The sequence below is a fragment of the Pelophylax lessonae genome (genome assembly GCF_965119305.1).
Source record: "Pelophylax lessonae genome assembly, chromosome: 6".
NCBI classification, from domain to species: Eukaryota; Metazoa; Chordata; class Amphibia; order Anura; family Ranidae; genus Pelophylax; species Pelophylax lessonae.
Window position 1 is genome coordinate 11,645,128 of NC_138773.1, and position 16,470 is coordinate 11,661,597.

At 45.3% G+C, this 16,470-nt stretch overlaps 2 protein-coding genes across 2 annotated transcripts in view; both read left to right on the forward strand.

Annotated features, from left to right (window-relative positions):
* The window catches only part of LOC309558403 (uncharacterized protein), a gene marked incomplete at its 5' end in the record, with an annotated part of 44,107 nt that extends 42,880 nt beyond the window's left edge, over nt 1-1,227 (forward strand). Inside the window, one exon of the mRNA XM_082261477.1 lies at nt 1,026-1,227. Coding sequence (XP_082117603.1) covers nt 1,026-1,037 — 12 coding nt within the window. The 3' untranslated portion in view covers nt 1,038-1,227. The remainder of the gene's footprint in view (nt 1-1,025) is intronic.
* A 9,993-nt stretch (nt 1,228-11,220) lies between these two features.
* LOC309558404 (uncharacterized protein) overlaps nt 11,221-16,470 on the forward strand; it is a gene marked incomplete at its 3' end in the record, with an annotated part of 48,772 nt that continues 43,522 nt past the window's right edge. The window contains exon 1 of the mRNA XM_082261478.1: nt 11,221-11,320. The remainder of the gene's footprint in view (nt 11,321-16,470) is intronic.

Here is a 16,470-nt window from a genome sequence, read left to right on the forward strand (position 1 = left end):
GGTGGCTGGCTGGCTGGCACCCTGTGGTGGGTGGCTGGCTGGCACCCTGTGGTGGATGACTGGCAGGCTGGCTGGCACCCTGTGGTGGGTGGCTGGCTGGCACCCTGGGGTGGGTGGCTGGCTCCCTGTGGTGGATGACTGGCAGGCTGGCTGGCATCCTGTGGTGGGTGGCTGGCTGTCATCCTGTGGTGGGTGGCTGGCTGGCACCCTGTGGTGGGTGGGTGGCTGGCACCCTAGGGTGGGTGGCTGGCTGGCTGGCACCCTGTGGTGGGTGGCTGGCTGGCACCCTGTGGTGGATGACTGGCAGGCTGGCTGGCACCCTGTGGTAGATGGCTGGCACCCTGGGGTGGGTGGCTGGCTGGCTCCCTGTGGTGGATGACTGGCAGGCTGGCTGGCTCTCTGTGGTGGATGACTGGCAGGCTGGCTGGCACCCTCTGGTGGGTGGCTGGCACCCTGTGGTGGGTGGATGGCTGGCTGTCTGGCACCCTGTGGTGGGTGGCTGGCTGGCTGGCACCCTGTGGTGGGTGGCTGGCTGACTGGCTGGCACCCTGTGGTGGGTTGGTGGGTGGCTGACACAGGGGCTGTGGGCGGCTGGCTGGTACAGTGCCTATGGCTGGCTGGTACAGGGCCTATGGGTGGCTGGCTGGTACAGGGCCTATGGGTGGCTGGCTGGTACAGGGCCTATGGGTGGCTGGCTGGCTGATACAGAGCCTGTGGGTGGCTCTACTCGGACCCCCAGATCTTTCTCCTTCCTGCATTCCCCCAGAGGTTCTCCCCCTAGTAAGTAACTTGCCATAAACTTTTTAGCCCTCAAGTGCATTACTTTACTTTTGTCAGGCTTAATTGAAAAAGTGGAACTTAGAAGCTGATTGGCTACCATACAAAGCTGTACCAGATTGTGCACTCTCCAGTTTTAGTAAATCAAACCCAGAGTGTACTGTTTAGTGTCTTCACCTTGTATGACAGGTTCTCTTCTTTTGTGTACTGATACCCGTGGGTAGTTTAACTTCCCATCTTTTTTCCAGGCAGCTCCCTGATACTGCAGCCAGTGAAGAGCACAGTCTGAGCACAGTATGAGAGAACACGGCCAGAGTCCAGAATCAGCTTTGGTGTCAGTCCAATGATGAAGTCCTGGATGAAGGTCTCCTCCACAGCATCTTGCTTTAAAAAAGGGACCATAGAAATCGAATACACTGACACTGCCCCCCATTTTAATTATCTTCTCCCTCCCACAAAGAGCTCCAAGTTGCCCCAGTACACCCCCCTCCCCCAAATAATCTACCCTCCCTGCCTCACAATGTGTCCACAAGTGCTTACATCCATGATGATTTCACACCCACCCCCGAAAAATATCCCCTCCCTTCCTTGGCTTTGAGATTTATTACAGTGCTGCTCTATAAAGGGAATAACTTATTCATTCCGCTTGTGAATTGATATTTTTATATGACACAAAGCATAATGATTTTGCTTAATAAAAATAAAAAAAACAGTTTTACAACATTTTCTTGTGTGGTGATGTTAAGAGCCAGAGCTGATCTGTCTGATTGTGTGATAAGACATCAGTTCCTTTAATTTATCTATAGAAACCCTGTGTAAACTCTGAGAAATTTCATCATTTCCATGATTCCTTCAGGATGTAGAACTGATCAGGAAACTATCTATGAAATAAGCCCAGCCCCTGAGGAACTTCAATCCTGAAAACCTAGACTTAGCTACATGCAACAAGCAAACTCCTATTTCGTGCCATTCCGTGGTGGGTGACCGATGTAAAATTGACCATAGACGAGTCATTGGTTTTTATTTAGCCAGCTAGATGTACCAAAAATAAAAAAATGAACAGATTCCTCAATTGACACAAGCGAGGTGGATGGAGGGATCCTTCCCTGCCGGGACATTGTATTCTGACAGCAGGAGTCTCCGCTCCACTAACACTGATCAACAGCTGCAGCCACTAATTGACAAAAGTTTTCCATCATTCCCATTCAGCAGAATTTGATCTACCGTCCAACTTTCGTCAAACAGGGATGGCCACACATGGATTGAAATTTAACAGATCCCTGCTGAACCTGCCGAATATCGATCCATCTATGGACAGCTTTAAACTTTCAGCTGAGGCCCCTACACCCAAGTCCATTGTCCCTCTTATAATTTCCTGTAAAGGATCGGTTCACACCAATACGCACTTTGGAAGCATTCCTTTTGATTGACTTGGGGGTTGGTATCAGGAGGCCCCCCTACTTTTACAGGGGGTTTCCAGTTTTCTATAAGCCCCCTTCCTGCAAATCCCCACACCAGGCCAGGGTGTTGGAGAAGAGGCCCTTGTCCTCTTCAACTTGGGGGATGAATGCTGCTTTGCAGGGGCGTCCTCCCTGGCAAGGTAGTCCCCCCATACTTAGAACATGTGGCCTAATATGGTTTAGGAGGAGGGGGGCGTACACTTGTGTGTACAGTTGTGCCCCCCCCTTTCCTGGCCACCCAGACTGAAAGCTCGAATAAGGGTCTGGTATGGATTTTAAATGGAACCTACACTTTTTTTGCTTATATATTTTATTATGAAGTACCACTTTAAAATCCATACCAGACTGGAAGGGTCTGGTATGTAATTTGGAGTGGACCCCACATTTTTTTCATGGAGTCCTTCTTAAAATCTATGCCAGATCTAAAGGGCCTGGTACCAATTTAAAAGTGTGTGTGTGTGTGCGGGGGGGGGGGCATCCCATTTGCTTTGTTTACATTATCCCCACTGTGCATTTATAAAAGAAAATATAGGAACCAAATTGTTTCTAAACCTGCCAAATCAATAACCAAAAAGCAAATAAACTACAATAAAGAGCTGCACGTTGTAAAGTGTAAGAAACGAAGGGACCGCACTTTTATATTATAAAATACATATCACCATAGTGAATAAACAAATAAATAAATACATCTTCATTTAAATTATAGAAGATAAGATAAAAATTGTTAAGTCCATATATGATCCCATATGTGAATAAAGTCCTCAGTGAGTATAGGAAAGGTTCCTCTCCACCAGCATGCAGACACACTATACACTCACCAGACCTAATTACAGGGAGTCAAATTCTGCATATAGGAAAATCCAAGATGTCATACATGAGATCCCAGGAATGAATTCAAACTGCTGCTGTCATCCATTCAATGTGTATGTAAATAGTGTATTCAAAGCTCCAGTGTTGCCATATAGAGAGGGAGAGGAAAGAACACTCACATGGTGCAGTATTTCAAATCATTTATTTAAAAAGGAAGGTTTATTACACTTACATCTAATAAGACGGGGATCAGCATGTACTGTATAGCAACAGCGCTCTTATATTATAAAATACATATCACCACAGTGAATAAACAAATAAATAAATACATCTTCATTTAGATTATAGAAAATACATAAAAATTGTTAAGTCCATATATGATCCCGTACATGAATAACGTCCTCAGTGAGTATAGGAAAGGTTCCTCTCCACCTGCATGCAGAGACACTATACACTCACCAGACTTCATTACAGGGAGTCAAATTATGCATATAGGAAAATCCAAGATGTCATACATGAGATCACAGGAATGAATTCATACTGCTGCTGTCATCCATTCAATGTGTATGTAAATAGTGTATTCAAAGCTCCAGTGTTGCCATATAGAGAGGGAGAGGAAAGAACACTCTCATGGTGCAGTATTTCAAATCATTTATTTCAAAAGGAAGGTTTATTACACTTACATCTAATAAGACAGGGATCAGCATGTATTGTATAGGAATCACCAGTTTGCGCTCCACCTGCGTTCCAGCTGACCAGAAATGTTGCATCTCAAACACCACCCTGGAAAAAAAGTAAAAAAACAAAAACAAAGAGGCCCAACACACGTTATTCACAAAGGGCCCATTGTTCTGTGCTGTAAAACAGAGAGTAGGAAACAACCCATCTGAATCCTTTTATAAAGATATTTCCACCTTTTATAAGTTTCAAATCTCTCAGCATCTCTTTTTACTACATAAATTGTTAGTTTTATTGCAGTTACAAAAGGAACAAAGGTAACACTTGCAGTATATGTACTTTTAGGGCGTTATTCTTTTAATACCAGAATATAGATATAAGTATTAAAATGTATCATTATTGTATATCTAAAGCCACATTTTTTTCCTAATTATCAGGGCTTTTTTTTTGTTATTTTATTTTAATTTTTTTTTTTGGGGGGGGGGGGGGGTTGGAACTAATTTGTATTATATGTAATTTTCTGAAATGATAAAATGTATGTTTTTTGTTTTTTGTTATTTTTTTTAAGAGGGAAAGGAAATTATTTTTTTTTTTTTTTTTTTAAACGATTTATTGAATATTTAGAAAAGTACAAAACAAACCAGTATAAATCAAGGCAAGCCAAAAAAGCATATACACTTGGTGCAACATGAAAATATGGCTATACAGAGTTCCACTAAAAAAGGAGAGAATAATAAGGCATCTTGGAATCAGAAATTGAAGAAAAACACCATACATTAGGTCACATAATGAGAGACATCCCAGCTGTAACCAGAAATATGGAGACACTTGACAAAGGAGTGCGCATGCCCGGACCGGGTATCGACGCATGTTCCGAAACGCGTTGTGAGCCTCGCCTGCCCTCACTGCCCGTCTCTACATATGTGACGTCAGACGCCACCGGCCACTGTACAAGCCTCTCCGCTGTGTCCACCCGGAAGACGCCAGAGCGGGCCTCTTGAGTCCTCCCGGATTGCTGGACACCATCAGGACTTGGCAGATATCCACATCCAGCCTCCGGAGCGTGACGCCCATACATGATAATACGAACTTCCATGTGAGTTACTACTATTTTATTGCAAATAAATTGTTTACAACACTCAAGAGTGTAACGCTCCTGCGTTTTATGTATGATGTGGATTTTCAGCTGCAGAAATATTCCACTTCAGTAGTCATGTAGAGAAACGCTGAGACACCATTCCCAACTCTCAATGACTCATCATGTGTGGAGGATCTCAATTCAGCAAGTAAATACACACACTCAATAAGATGTTCCTAGAGTGACTTATATGTATAGTAATATAGTGATGATAGGCTGAAGAGACAGGTTGGGTAGAGATGGTAGATGACAGACACTTGAAAGGAAATGTTCTTGAAAGTAAGATAGTAGCAGATGGGATGCAGATAGGTTTAGCAATCATGTATGGTAGCAGATGACAGAGTAGCAGGTGGACATACAAGAGAGATCAACCCAGTGCAAGAACAGGTGGAAGTAGGCTCAAGAGCTAGCAATCTTAGATAATGCAGATGTAGTAATAGTCCTTAGTATGCAGAGCTAGATAGTGTAAGCTTTAGTATAAAGGTTATAGAGGTTTCCCCTGTGGGGTACTTATCACTAATAGCAATGTAGCAGAGGAGAGGTTCGGCAAGAGCGGATGATCCGGTAGCGGGATACAGGGATCAGCGCAGCGTGGTTCCGACAGCGAGGTATGCTTGCAAGCATGAGAGCTTCAAGACAGGTTAGCATCAAGGCACAAAGCAGTTTGAACGAACACATGTGAGTGAGAGCCGGCGATCTAAATAGCCATCCAGTCCGGCGCTCAGTGATGACAGCATCAGTCTTAAAGGTGTATGCGCACCTTACCAAAAGAGAATGGTGGGGCGCATACACTTATGAAAGAGTAATTAGGGTACCCAAAGGTACCAGAACATTACAAAGAGGCGCTTTCCTCTCTTCCATATTTCTAATACAGAGTTGGCTTCACTCCTCCGGTCAGCTGCCCTGAGTGTCCATCCATCCCTGAGACTACCCTGGATCCCCTCCTTCCTCACTGGATTTCAGGATAGCCCACCACTACCGTTGGTCCAGGGACTTGCACATGGACTCTTAATCCCCTCCTTGTGCCTATACTTTGATGGTTTATCATGTGATGCTGCATTATATCCCTCCATTAGCAGCAGTCCACCTTACAGTACTACCTCTGAGCGCCAATACACCTCCCTTATTTTCAGCTGTAACCAGAGTCTGGGGTTTTCAAGGGGGTTGGGTGTTGTGGTGAGTCATTCTGGGCTCCGACACCCCCTTGCTGTGTCGGAGATCAGGGAATGAACACAAGCTAGTGTAGGAATTCCCAGGTACGAGGGGGCCTTATTGGGAGTACCAGCAGGTATTTTAAAAGGTGAACGTAGAACACATTTTTTGTCCCATTATGAGATTTTAGTTCAATTTTAATCATATTCCTGCCATGAAGATACAACAGCAAGATACATTTCATTTTTCAAAAGTGAGGGAAATCTTCTGTCACACAGTTGTCCCCAATGGAAATTGTCCACTTTCTTCCTGTTTTGGTGACAACTCATAACATTTGGATTTCCATTACTTTCTTTCTCAGTGACAATACCAGGACACCAGGATAGAGAGGGTAAATTTACCTTCAGGGAACAGCATTGAAACCATGGCAGGGGTTTTAATTCTTCCTCACTCCACACAAAACAAGGTTTTGGTTTTAGATACATTTTGATGATGTTGACTATCCAAATGTCAGCAACATTCTGTCAGTACAAAATATACTGACAATGAGTAGCGTATACTTTACATCGGCACATATTGTACACAGGGCCGTCTAGCTGCAGTGCATCCCTTCCCATGCTTTTGTGCACCTGGGAGGGACAGGTGCAGCTTCCAGCCATGCTTCTGGAGAGACAGGGTCAGTGCCAAGTTCTGCTTCTGGAGAGACAGGTGCAGTGCCAAGTCCTGCTTTGGGAGAGACAGGTGCAGCGTCCAGGCCTGCTTCATGAAAAAACAGTGCAGCGTCCAGCCCTGCTTTGGGAGGGACAGATGCAGCATCCAGGTCTGCTTCATGAAGAATAGGTGCAGTGTCCAGCCCTGCTTTGGGAGGGACAGGTGGAGCATCCAGTCCTGCTTTGGGAGGGACAGGTGGAGCATCCAGTCCTGCTTCATGAAGGACAGGTGCAGTGTCCAGGCCTGCTTCAGGAAAGACAGGTGCAGTGTCCAGGCCTGCTTCAGGAAAGACAGGTGCAGTGTCCAGGCCTGCTTCAGGAAAGACAGGTGCGGTGTCCAGCCCTGCTTTTGGAGGGACAGGTGCAGCATCCAGCCCTGCTTTAAGAAAGACAGGTGCAGTATCCAGGCTGGCTTCCTGAAGAACAGGTGCAGCATCCAGCCCTTCTTCAGGAGGGACAGGTGCAGTGTCCAGCTTTGCCTTGAGAGGGGCAGTGTCCAGTTATGCTTTGGGAGGGGCAGCATCCATCCCTGCTTTGTGATGGACAGGGGCAGCATCCAGCCCTGCTTTGGGAGGGACAGGGGCAGTGTCCAGCCCTACTTTGGGAAAGACAGGTGCAGCATCCAGTCCTGCTTCAGGAGGGACAGATGCAGTGTCCAGCCCTGCTTTGGGAGGGACAGGTGCAGCATCCAGCCTTGCTTCAGGAGAGACAGGGACAATGTCCAGCCCTGCTTTGGGAGGGACAGGGGCAGCTTCCAGCCCTGCTCTCAGGAGAGATAGGTGTACCATTCATCCCTGCTTCGGGAGGGACAGGTGCAGAGCCAAGCCCTGCTTCAGGAGGGACAGGTGCAGAGCCAAGCCCTGCTTCAGGAGGGACAGGTGCAGAGCCAAGCCCTGCTTCAGGAGGGACAGGTGCAGAGCCAAGCCCTGCTTCAGGAGGGACAGGTGCAGTGTCAAGCCCTGCTTAAGGAGGGACATGTACAGTGTCCAGCCCTGCTTCCTGAAGCCTATAAAAGTATATGTCAGGCTGCAGCTGGATGGGGCTAAACTCTGTACCAAGTGGAAAAGCTGCATTCTGGACATCTGTAAATAAACCCACCAGGCCCTAAATGAAGGTATCACTCAATCTCACTGAGTCTCACTCTGGATTCTGCACCTGCCCCTAGATGGCCTGCACTGCTGTGTTGCAGTGCCATTCATTTGAAGGGGACCCTATTGCGCTAAGGCAATGCACCCAGGGCCAGATTAAGAGCATCATGGGCTTGGTGCTGAGGATTTTGAAGGGCCTTAAGGGCCGTGCCTTGGCATGCACCCAGAGGAGGAAGGGTGCAGCCATGCATGCCTAATTCCACATGGGATGCTGTCTCTGAAGCCCATAAACACATCCATGCATCGGCAACTGTCCCTCCTTGTCCGGCCTTCGCGCTGTGTGGGGAGGTTCTGAGGAAGCTGCCTGGGGAAGCGAGCATAGAAGCCAGACTTCTGTGTTTACAAGTGACAGAAGAGCGGTAACAGTGAATATGGCCAACCCGGGGCCTATATAAAGGTAGGGGCCTGGAGCTGCAGCTCCAATAGCCCCTATGTTAATCTGGCCCTGAATGCACCTGCATGGCAGCACCCTGTAATGTTTGTTAAAACAAAGTAATGAGTTGTGTTGCCAAAAAATGGTGCATATTTGATTTTTGGCACGTTAAGGTGTAGTCGCAGGAATCCTCAAACTACGGCCCTCCAGCTGTTGCAGAACTACACATCCCATGAGGCATTGTAAAACTCTGACAATCACACACATGACTAGGCATGATGGGAATTGTAGTTCCTGAACAACTGGAGGGCCATAGTTTGAAGACCCTTAGTGTAGAGGAAGCCTGTTCATTTCAATGTCACTAACGTGAAACATATTACGCATTACAACACCTAAGGAATGCAAATGAGTCCTAAAGGAGTCGAGGCTGATTACTTGGGACTGCTTACTGAGCCTACTGAATAAGGCAAAGCTGATTTCACTCAACCAATCATGTTCCAGCAAAAATTAATTATTTTTTTTTATTTTTTTAAATTTTCCTTACACATTATTGAGTATTCAAAGTGAACACCACTTCTTCTAATATTTACTAATATTCACTTTGTAAGCTTCAGAAAACTCCTGTTCCCACCTGTGAGGAAGGCGTAAAGCCGAAACGCGTCAGCATTTGTCATGTTGTCACCGCTATCCTTGTTGGAATAAAGTATTTTACTTGGAAGTGTGCCGGCTTTATTCACATAACAATTGTTCCCAACTAAATGATTTGACGCTTCACTAGAATAGCTTCCCCACTCAATACTAAGATATATTTATTTATATATATATATATATATATATATATATATATATATATTTTTTTTTTATCTTGGAGCTTAGTTTAGCTTAAATCTTCCACTTGAGCTCCAGAAGATTCCCCCCCCCCCCTTCATGACCAGGCCATTTTTTGCGATACGGCACTGTGTTATTGACAATTGCGCGGTCATGCGAAGCTGTACCCAAATAAAATGTATGCCCTTTTTTTTCCCCACAAATAGAGCTTTCTTTTTGTGGTATTTGATAGCCTCTGCGATTTTTATTTTGTGCGCTATAAACACAAAAATAGCAACAGTTTTGAAAAAAAATATATATATTTTTTTACTTTTTGCTATAAAACATATCTAATAACAAAATGTAAAAAATCGAATTTCTTCATCAATGTCAACCAATTGGTATTCTGCTACATATTTTTGGTAAAAAAAAATTCCAATAGACGTATATTGATTGGCCCACTGTGTAGAATCACATTGGGAGTGAGCCGCCAGCGGCACACAATTGCGCCTGCTACCCGGAAGTGCAGGATCACGTATATGTATATATATATATATATACGACCCTGTGCAGTGCAGCCGCCCTGTAGCAGTAAATGGGGTGGTTGGCAAGTGGTTTTTAACTACTTCAATACCGGGCCCTTTCACCCCCTTCCTGCCCAGGCCAATTTTCAGCTTTCAGCGCTGTCACACTTTAAATGACAATTGCGCGGTGATGCAACACTATACCCATATGAAATGTTTATCATTTTTTTCACACAAATAGAGCTTTCTTTTGGTGGTATTTAATCACTGCTGGGTTTTTTATTTCTTGCTAAAAACAAAAAGAAATAGACAGAAAATTTTGAAAAGAAAAAGTTTTTCTTATTTTCTGTCAGTAAATTTTGAAAATAAGTAATTTTTCTCCTTCACTGATGTGCGCTGATGAGGCAGCACTGATGGGCACTGATAGGCTGCACTGATGGTCACTCATGAGGTGGCACTGATAGGCAGCACTGATGAGCCCTGATAGGCGGCACTGATGGGAACTGAAATGCGGCACTGACGGGCGGCACTGATGGGCAGCACAGATGAGCATACACTGATGGGCACTGGCTGGCAGCACTAGGGGTACTGATTGTGTGCACTGATGGTGGGCACTGTGGGCACTGATGGTGGGCACTGATTGTGGGAACTGATGAGCACTGTTTTTTTACTTTTCTGTAATCAGGGCACTGATGATCAGGGTCCTGATTACCTGTCCTAGACTCCCATTTGAGGAAGAGCCGCTGATCGGCTCTCCTCGCCACACACTCTGACAGTGTGAGGCAAGGAGAGCCGATAAATGGCACTTCCTCATTTACATGTGACTCACTATGATTGGACACAGCCGATCACATGGTTAAAGAGCCACGTCACTGGCTCTTTACCAAGATCGGGGTCGCGCCGTGTCCTAGCAACACGGCGCAGCCATGATCACCGCACTGTGCGCCCGAGAGAGACCGTTCTGGGGCACCGTCATATGACGTTGTCCCAGAACAAGAGCCGCGCCGCTCCACCGTCATTTGACGGTGGGCGGGCGGTAAGTGGTTAAGACGTCCTTCACACCTGGATATAGTGGCCCTTGAAGATTGAAGCTCAATGCTCAAAAAAGTGAATGAGCTTCTTTTGGGACAGAGTCGTGCACTTTGGCTCCAGTAGGCCTCAGTGGAAGTGCCTAAAAAATAGTGTAATGTGTTTTTGTGCATTTTCTTAGCTAGTATCTAGCTTTCCTTGCCAAAAATAAAAAAAAAAGAAGGCTGAAGAATGTAAAAAAAAACCTCACAAATGCCAGTATGAATGCTTAAAAGAACACCTGAAAAATGATCAAAGACGCGCTCAACTCAACTGTAAATGGAGACTTCCACTTTGCTAAATGAACAGAATCTATTCCTTACATAATCAATGTTTTTTTTTTTTATTATATTTTAGGCAATAGGAACTTAAAAAAAAAAAAAAAACACAAGGTTTATAAAACTTTTCACATATTGATATTATAATAAACGCTGATCTTTTTTCACGTGGTTATCTGAGCTATACATCTGTATAGAGAAGGTTAGTAGAAATCTCTGTATAAGTTAATAATTACATTGTGGTAAAGGCCTCGCTGTGATCTCCCTCCATCTCTTCCTCCTCCTCTTCCTCTTGCAGTTAGTTTTACTTTCAATAGAACTCTGTCCTTTCGATATCAAGAGGAGACGGGACCCTGACATACAAAGCACGGGCAGAGATCCTGCAAATCGGTAAATGGTGGGGAGGGGGGTCAGAAAACAGATCAGACAAAGAGAAGAAACAAAGTAACAGGTGGGGGAGTCCAGGAGGAAACAAAAGATACTTCCTTATACAACAGATTAACTATATTGTCAAAAGTATTGGGACGCCTGCCTTTACAAGCACATTCATTTAACCACTTCTGGACTGGAAGGATTTTCCATCTTAATGACCAGGCAATTTTTTGCAATTCGGCACTGCGTTAGGTTAACCACTTAAGCCCCGGAAGATTTTACCCCCTTCCTGACCAGGGTTTTTTTTGCGATTTTTTTACTGCGTGACTTTAACGGACAATTGCACGGTCGTGCAACGCTGTACCTAAACAAATTTGATGTCCTTTTTTTCCCACAAACAGAGCTTTCTTTTGGTGGTATTTGATTACCTGTGCGATTTTTTTGATCATGCGCTATAAACAAAAAAAGAGCGTCAATTTTACAAAAATAACAATATTTTTTACATTTTTTTATATGAAATTCCCCCCCAAAAAAATGTAAAAATCAAAATGTTTTAACATTTTCGGCCAATTTGTTTTATGCTACATATGTTTGGTAAAAAAAATTGCAAAAAGCGTATTTTGATTGGTTTGCGCAAAAGTTATCACGTTTACTAACAAAGGGAAAGATTTTTGTCATTTTTGGTGTTTTTTTTTAACGAGTAATGGCGGCGATCTGCAATTTTTTTTTTTTTTGCGGTACTGCGACATTGCGGCGGACAGATTGGACCCTTGGCTGACATTTTTGACACTTTTGGGGTTACCAGTGACATTACTGCAGTAATCAGTGCTATACATATGCACTGTTACTGTAAAAATGACACTGGCAGGGAAGGGGTTAACTGTATTGGAGAGGGAGGGGTTAAGTGTGTCCTAGGGGCGTGTTTCTAACTGTGATGGGACATGGCTACTAGTGTAAAAACGGAGATCAACGGTTCTACATAGTAGAACCGTCTGATCCCCATTTTTACACAGGGGAGAATGACAGGCGGCTTGTTTACATTAGCCGCCTGCCTTTCTCCCTCTCTACCGACGATCGCCGAGTGACCGGAGGACATCGAGTCCGCCGGTCACACACACTGACTCCTTAGTGAACGAGCCCCAGCGGGCGCGCACCTCAGCGGGCGCGCGCTCGCCCGCTATTGGCTCACAAGCCGGTGACAGGCTAGTGACGTATATATACGTCACTTTGCCTGGCCGGGGCTGACCGCCGCAGTATATTTACTTGCGGCGGTCGGCAAGTGGTTAACTGAAGATTTTGCGGTCGTACGACGCTGTACCTAAATAAAATTGATGTCCTTTTTTTTTTTTTCCACAAACAGAGCTTTCTTTTGGTGGTATTTGATCACCTGTTCGATTTTTTTTTTTGCGTTATAAACAAAAAAAAGAGCGACAATTCTGTAAAAAAAAAAAAACAATATTTTTCACATTCTGCTATATAACATTCCCAATAAAAAAATGTAAATTCAATTAAATTTAAAATCCAAATTTTTCATCCTTTTAGGCCAATTTGTTTTCTGCTACATATTTTTGGTAAAAAAAAAAAAAAAAAAATCGCAATAAGCGTATATTGATCGGTTTGCGCAAGAGTTATCGTGTCTACAAACTAGGGGAAAGATTTATGTCATTTTTATTTATTTAGTTTTTTTACTAGTAATGGCAGCGATCTGCGATTTTTAGCGGGTGTCAGGACTCTGGAGGCGAGCCTGATGTGCAGAGGGTAGCCTCTAGCTCACCGAGGGATGGAGCATAGACGTGTCACCCAGGCAGTAGACGCAGGCTAACCCGAGGTGCGGAATCTAAGTGCCAACCGGTCTTCACCAGAGCCTCAGATGGTGAGGTTGGATTTTGCTGCGTGTATAGCACCAGGTCGCGGTCCTCGGGGTTGCCCTGCCAGGAGGTGAACAGGTCCGGATCTGGTGGCAGATAAACAGACAAGGATAAAGCAAAAGAGTGGTCACAAACAAGCCGAGGTCAGGGCGGGCAGCAGACAAGCGAGGTGAGGGACAAGCCAGGAGGTCAAACAGGAATCAAACTGGATACAACAGGTTTTAGGTTCAGGAACACAGGAGAAGCTTCAGATCAGACAGCAAAGACACTGTGCTTCTGAGGTGCTTAAATAAGGCAGCCTATTGCCAATTAATGAAATTAGTCTGAGCTAGGTTAACCCTTAGGTGGCAGATTCATGACAGCACTTTAGTGTGCACAGGGAGCGTTCCTGACATTGCCCCCCCCTTAAGGGCAACCTCCGGGTGCCCAATAGGTTTCTCTTTTGTGGGTGACTGCGAAAGAAAGCCTGGATAAGTTCCATAGCGTGGATGTTTCGTTCAGGCTCCCAAGAGTTTTCTTCTGGACCATAACCTTTCCACTTGACAAGGTACTGTAACAGGTTTCCTCTCTTCCGGCAGTCCACAATAGCTTCTACTTCATATTCCACATCTCCATCAATGATTACAGGTTCGGGTGGCTCTGAACTCCTACCAGGGAAGGTATTGGGAACTGCAGGCTTTAACAAGGAGACGTGAAATACTGGGTGAATGCGAAGTGAATTGGGTAAAGATAACTCATAGGAAACTTCATTAAGTTTCCTCTTGACCGGAAAGGGTCCAATAAACCTGGGAGCCAATTTTTTAGATGGACAGGCTAAACGGAGGTTAGTTGTGGACAACCAAACCTGGTCACCTGGTTGAAGAATTAATTCTCCCCTTCTTCTTCTATCAAAGATCTTCTTAGATGCCGTTTGTGCCTTAAGTATGGCTTCTTGCAGTAATTTGCTGTTGCGAGCAAAGAAATTAATAGTGTCCTGTACTGCAGGGACTCCAGAGTCAGACGGGATATCGGGCAAGAAGGATGGGTGGAAGCCGTAGTTTGAGAAGAATGGAGATTGTCCAGTAACAGAATGTTTAGCATTATTATAGGCAAACTCTGCGAATGGCAGCAAAGCCACCCAATCGTCTTGAACAAAGGTGGTAAAACACCGAATGTACTGTTCCAAGGTCTGGTTGGTCCTCTCGGTCTGCCCATTAGTCTGTGGGTGGTAAGCAGAAGACAAGGATAATTCAATCTTCAACAGACTACATAATGCTTTCCAGAAGCGTGAGGTGAACTGCACCCCTCTGTCAGAGACAATATTTGCAGGTACCCCGTGAAGCCTAACAATCTCTTTTATGAAGACTTCTGCGGTTTCCTTGGCAGAGGGAGTACCCCTGAGGGGCAAAAAATGGGCCATTTTAGACAATCGATCCACAACAACAAAAATGGCAGAGCATCCCTTAGAAGGAGGAAGGTCCACAATAAAATCCATGGCGATCATCCTCCACGGTCTATCAGGAACTGGAAGTGGTCTAAGGAGACCCCATGACTTACTTCTCGCGGGCTTGCTTCGGGAACACACAGCACAGGAAGACACGTAGTCCCTACAACTTTTTTCCAGGTCAGGCCACCAGAATGTACGCTGCAGCAAGTCAAGGGTCTTACGGACTCCAAAGTGACCTGCCAAGGGATGGTCATGACAAGAACCCAGAACCGACATTCGGACATCTTCTGGAATGAAGATCTTGTCCCCAAACCATAGCAAACCGTCCTTCGGTACCAGAGAAATTTCAGGAAGACAGGGAATACTCACAGAAGCCTGTTTAATATGAGCCATCAGATTAGTTATTGGAAGAAGAAAGTTACCTTCAGACAGGATGGTGTCAGGTACAGGAATTTCCTTCGGGTCATCGAACATGCGGGAGAGTGCGTCCGGTTTGACGTTCTTGGAACCAGGTCGGTAAGTAATATGAAATGCGAACCTTGAAAAGAACAGAGCCCACCGTGCCTGGCGTGGTCTCAGACGTTTAGCAGATCTCAAGTATTCAAGGTTCTTGTGGTCGGTGAAGATAAGGATGGGATGTGCTGCCCCTTCGAGTAAATATCGCCACTCCTCGAGTGCCACCTTGATGGCCAAAAGTTCACGATCGCCCACATCATAGTTTCTCTCCGCTGGAGAGAGTTTGCGGGAAAAGAAGGCTACAGGGTGTACCAAGTCTTTAACTCCCTGTCTTTGGGAGATAACAGCCCCTACAGCCACTTCTGAGGCATCTACCTCAAGGAGGTAAGGTAAGGTGGGATCAGGGTGTCTCAGGATGGGAGCAGTAGTAAACAGCTTTTTCAGGACTGAGAAGGCGGTCTGGGCTTCAGGGGACCAATGGAAGCGAATGTTCTGCTTGGTAAGCTGTGTGATAGGGAAGATGATGGTAGAGAACCCCTTAATGAATCTCCTGTAAAAATTTGCAAATCCAACAAAGCGCTGCACCCCCTTTTTGTCAGATGGAGCCGGCCAATCCAAGATAGCTGAAACTTTTTGAGGATCCATCCTAACTCCTTCGGTGGATATGATCAGGCCCAAGAACTGGATGCTTTGCTGTTCAAATTCACATTTCTCGGCCTTAGCATAGAGTCCATGTTGGCGGAGGCGGCCGAGAACTTTCCTGACGTGCTCCCGATGCTGGTCCAGAGATGCAGAAAAGATTAAAATATCGTCTAAATAGACAATTACGAAGGTGTCAAGCCAGTCTCTGAAGATGTCATTTACAAAATGCTGGAATGTAGCCGGGGCGTTGCAGAGACCGAAGGGCATCACCAGGTACTCGAAATGCCCAAACCTGGTACGGAACGCCGTTTTCCACTCGTCCCCTTCGCGTATACGAACCAAATTGTAGGCCCCACGTAAGTCTAATTTGGTAAACAAGACAGCAGACCTTAATCTCTGAAAGAGTTCTGGAACCAAGGGGAGAGGATATCGGTTTTTAACCGTGACTTTATTCAACTCTCGGTAATCCACACAAGGACGGAGAGAGTGATCCTTCTTTTCTACAAAAAAGATTCCTGCTCCTGCTGGTGAAGTAGATGGACGGATGAAACCCTTCTTTAAGCTTTCGTCCACGTATTCCTTAAGAACCTCCAACTACCGTTCGGATAGTGGGTAGATACGACCAAACGGAATCTCGGCCCCTGGAAGCAGCTCTATAGGGCAGTCATAAGGACGATGAGGGGGAAGGGTCTCAGCCCCATGTTTGCTGAAAACGTCCAGAAAATTATGATAAGCCTCAGGCACAACAGAGCATAAATCTGGATCAGATTCTAGGCACAGCAA